Source organism: Microtus ochrogaster, chromosome 4 (assembly GCF_000317375.1).
Source record: "Microtus ochrogaster isolate Prairie Vole_2 chromosome 4, MicOch1.0, whole genome shotgun sequence".
NCBI classification, from domain to species: domain Eukaryota; kingdom Metazoa; phylum Chordata; class Mammalia; order Rodentia; family Cricetidae; genus Microtus; species Microtus ochrogaster.
In genome coordinates, this window is record NC_022011.1 from 57,295,888 (window position 1) to 57,300,761 (window position 4,874).

The 4,874-nt window shown below is 40.4% G+C and overlaps 1 protein-coding gene across 1 annotated transcript; it reads left to right on the forward strand.

The window, feature by feature from the left end:
- Positions 1-213: 213 nt before the first annotated feature.
- On the forward strand, positions 214-2,582 carry LOC101986621 (protein phosphatase 1A-like). The gene is given in 3 exon segments (XM_013355698.2): positions 214-844; positions 1,736-2,238; positions 2,240-2,582. Coding segments are annotated over 3 exon segments (1,149 nt in total). The 5' UTR covers positions 214-306; the 3' UTR covers positions 2,348-2,582.
- The last annotated feature ends 2,292 nt before the right edge of the window (positions 2,583-4,874 follow it).

Sequence of the window (4,874 nt, forward strand, 5' to 3'; positions counted from 1 at the left end):
CTGCTCTACATTTCTCTTCTCATCAAATAACAGTTTATAGATCTTAAAACTATATCAAATATACTGTTGCTTGAAAAATTTATCCTTGTTTACAAAATAATGACTAATAAACATGAAAACTTCTTGATTTGACTGGTAATTTGGGAAGTAAATATTGAGGTAAAAGAACAATACAATTTTCATTCTTTAAAGATAATAACCGTCACAGGACCCCCGAGCCCGGCCGCCGTCGCCGTTGCCGCCGCCCCGGCCGATCAAGGGACCTGCCCGCCCGCGGCTGCTCCGGACCTAGAGGATCAAGTCATAATGGGAGCATTTTTAGACAAGCCAAAGATGGAAAAGCATAATGCCCAGGGGCAGGGGAATGGGTTGCGATACGGCCTAAGCAGCATGCAAGGCTGGCGTGTTGAAATGGAGGACGCACATACAGCTGTGATCGGCTTGCCAAGTGGACTTGAGACGTGGTCATTCTTTGCTGTATATGATGGACATGCTGGTTCTCAGGTTGCCAAATACTGCTGTGAGCATCTGTTAGATCACATCACCAATAACCAGAATTTTAAAGGCTCTGCAGGAGCGCCATCTGTGGAAAATGTAAAGAATGGAATCAGAACAGGTTTTCTGGAGATCTATGAACACATGAGAGTTATGTCAGAGAAGAAACATGGTGCAGATAGAAGTGGATCAACAGCGGTGGGGGTCTTAATTTCTCCCCAGCACACCTATTTCATTAACTGTGGAGACTCGAGAGGTTTGCTTTGTAGGACCAGGAAAGTTCACTTCTTCACACAAGACCACAAACCAAGTAATCCACTGGAAAAAGAACGAATTCAGAATGCAGGGGTACCCACAGAGAGAGGACTGCTAAACTTGCCCAAAGGCGAGATGGTCTTTCGGGGTTCCTGATTCATGAAAGAGTCTGCAAGACATTCTGCAGGACACAACAGATAGTGACTGAACTGACTTTGAAATGTCCTGCTTCATGGAAATGTCTGCTGGAAACTAAGGGCCTGTAGGCAGAAGATGGATGCCCCAACGGTACAGAGGAACTTTGGGTGACTGTCCAGGCAGCGAGATGTCTCTGTCATTTCTAGAGTTTTAAAAGTTGTTTTTTTTCTTGTTTGCTTAGGTAGTATTGTATCTTTCTGGAGTCTTTGATGGAGTTAAGAATAGTTAGTTATAGTTATAGTTTTCCTTAGTTATGATAAAGATTATTGTAATTTTTACTTGATAACTGTTTTGTTATATGTAATTTTGCTATGTTAAAGTTAAAGCCTTCCTTTTTTTGTTTAAACAGAAAAAGGGGAAGTGATGGAGGAAGGTCATTGGTTGATTAAATAAAGAAGCTGCTTGCCCTGATAGGTTAGAACGTAGGTGGGAGGAAGAGGAAGTGAGCTCAGAGACTCGACAGCTCTCCTCTCAGGGGCAGATGCCTCAGAGAGACACGAGATGCTCCACTCTTGCGGGCAGAGGCGAGAGCTCTGCTCTCTGAGGCACACACGATGAAGCTCCGACCCAGGATGGACGTAGGCTAGAATCTCCGTGGTAAGCCACCTTGTGGGCTACAGCAGATTATTAGAGATGGGCTAGTCCAGGTGTGAGAGTTAGCTGAGAAAAGGCTAGATAGAAATGGCCAAGCAGTGATTAAATGAATACAGTGTCTGTGTAATTATTTCGGGCAAAGCTAGCCGTGATGGCTGCCGGGTGGCAGGAAGCAGCCCACGGCTCCTATTACTACATGTGATGATTCAGCGTGTTAACGGTTCTCTGGCTGTGTCAAGGGCCCTTGGGGATTTTGATTACAAATGTGTCCATGGAAAAGGTCGCACAGAGCAGCTTGTCTCACCAGAGCTGGAAGTCCATGATATCGAAAGGTCTGAAGAGGATGATCAGTTCATTATTCTTGCATGTGATGGAATCTGGGATGTCATGGGAAACGAAGAGCTCTGTGACTTTGTGAGATCCAGACTTGAAGTCTCTGATGACCTTGAGAAAGTTTGCAATGAAGTAGTCGACACCTGTTTGTATAAGGGAAGTCGAGACAACATGAGTGTGATTCTGATCTGTTTTCCCAATGCACCTAAAGTCTCAACAGAAGTCGTGAAGAAGGAGGCAGAGCTGGACAAGTACCTGGAATGCATAGTAGAAGAAATCATAAAGAAGCAGGGGGAAGGAGTCCCTGACTTAGTCCACATGATGCACACGCTAGCCAGCGAGAACATCCCCAGCCTCCCACCGAGGGGGTGAACTGGCAAGCAAGCGGAATGTAATTGAAGCCTTTTACAATAGACTGAACCCTTACAAAAACGATGACACTGACTCTGGATCAACCGATGACATGTGGTGAAGCCGCTTATGGCCATGGTTCGCCTTCGCCGCCAGAGGAGAGCACAGCTCAACTTGGCCGAACCTTTGAACAGCCATCATCAACTTTAAGGAAGAAAGGGTACGACGTGGCTGAGGGACTACACCAGAGCTTGAGCAGTGGAACAGCTAGCCCAGAATGGATTTTTTTTTTAATTGTAAATTTGAGACTTAATGTAAACGTGATTTCAAACTGTAATTCATGTTGTAAATCAGACTCCAGCAATTTTTGTTGTATGATTTTGTTTTTTTGTAAAGTGTAATTGTCTTTGTACAAAGTGCTCATATTTAATTATGAACTGCTTTAAAATCACGGTCAACGATAAAGGAAATGTTTGGCTTGTTGTGTGACACAACAGATAGAGTCGTGCTGTGGACAGGGAGAGCAGCAGCCACATAGCTCAATGCTCATGTGCGCATGATAATGAAGAATTCCAAAATCTTACAAAGCTGAACACCCAGGGAGTTATGGAAAACTGTCTCTGTGTGCGGGCGAGGAACTGGCTTGTTCACGCAGCTGCTCCTTCTTACCTGTCTCTAGGATGGCCTCTCCTGCAGCTGAGAGCACTGCAGGTGACACCGAGTGTTGGTGAGAGTATCGATTTGGGGCTGAAATGCCTTGATTCTTTGCACCTCTTTATGAGTCCTACATTCAGTTACTAATTGGTAAACAGCAGCTTCCTACACAATAGGGACTGCCACTTTTTTTTTCCTATCATGATTGGCTGGGCCTGCTGCTGTTCCTAGTAAGATATTCTGAATTCCATTTTATCAATAAAGCTTGGTTTAACAAACAAGAAAAAAAAGGATAATAAATGAATACAATGCCAAATAAGGGGGATTTTAATTTAAAGATGTTGAGACTATATCCAAAGACACTTTAATTTTATTTTAAATTATTATGGAAAATGGACAGTATGTTTTTTTTAAAGCTGTTGAATTATCAAGCACATAGCTTTTGGTACTAATCTATACATACATATACATATATATATATATTAAAACTTGAAGACAGTTTCAACTATTTTTGTGGTTATTATAACCAAATTATATCTTGATTCTTTAATATGAGTCATTTACATTTTCTCCTAACTCTTTAAGTTTATTCTGAAATCCTATTAATGGGAGTCCTGTGTATTTTCTTTTCCACAGGTCCATCCTCTTTGATACACTCTTCTCTTTTTTGACTATCTCATTCCTAGACTTTTCCCTGGGTGAGAGAAGAGTGGTATCTGTAGATCATCAACCTAATTTCCTTGAGTAATCACAAGAGTGAAGCCGGATGGAAAGGGTGTTCATATAATTCATCTGTGATTTGGATATGCTCATTATTTCACATTGCATATGATTATGTGAAATTTCTTGTGACTTCGAGGGGAGCTCACATGGAAACCCAATGCTTATGTTAGAACAAGCTTCCATGACCCCCAGTGAAACCGATTACAATCTTCAGCATGGTTCAAACCAGAAAGCAGCTTTTATTTGACAACTTTTATATATACTTTTTACCTAGTTTAGAAACAAATAAATGTTCTCTTGAATTATTGCAAAGTTCTAACTATTGACCTTGATAACCAATATATGTTTTCTGTATAATGGCATCTGGAGTCTAAGTTCCCATAGGAGAATAGTTATATCCAGTGTGAATAATGAATAATGATTTGGCTGCAATTAGCAAGACATAGATAGAACACAGAGAAGCTGGAAAGTCACCTAAACAGTATATAGTTCTACATCTCTCAAAGGTTTGGTCTCAATTTTCAGAGCTAGGAAAAGTTTGCCTTAACCAGCTTGTCTGGCAGATACGTGGCAACCCCAGCTTTCTGGCAGCTATAGCAATCAGGACCACTGGTCAAGCCAGCTTGGGATATGGAGAACTTTTTTCACAGATGCATAATTAATAAATGTGTTGAGATGTATGTAAAGGAATAGAAAACAATAATCATAACTTATGGTTGATTCTGATGCCACCCTTCTCAACATAAATTTATCCACATTTTAAAATGTCCATATTGTATTATTACAATTTGACTAAAACATATATATATACAGAAATAAATATGGTGGTTGCTATAAGCAAATCCTTAGGTCACAGTCATCTGGTGACAGAGTAAGTGAAAAGTCAGAATGTAAATTTGGTCACACATCTTGGAGAAGACTTGGCTGCTCCACAAATGCCAACTGGCCCAGTGTGAAACAGTCAGCTGCCTAACACACTTCAGAACGTAGAGGAGATGCATGTTTTAATATAACTGCAAATATTCTATTTTATAAAAGAAAATCTCAGCCCCAAATTTACAATATATTCAAAATTTGAAAGGGAATGATGAATATTTTACAGATTTCAATAAACTTAGAGGTCGGAAGTTACAATTCTGCTTTCAAATGTCTTTATATGAGCAAAATTGCAATTGAAAATGATAATTGCACTTTTCAAATACCAATATAATTTCAAACGTTAAAAAAATTAAACACATTTCCCACACATTATTTGTGCTTTAGGCATAATG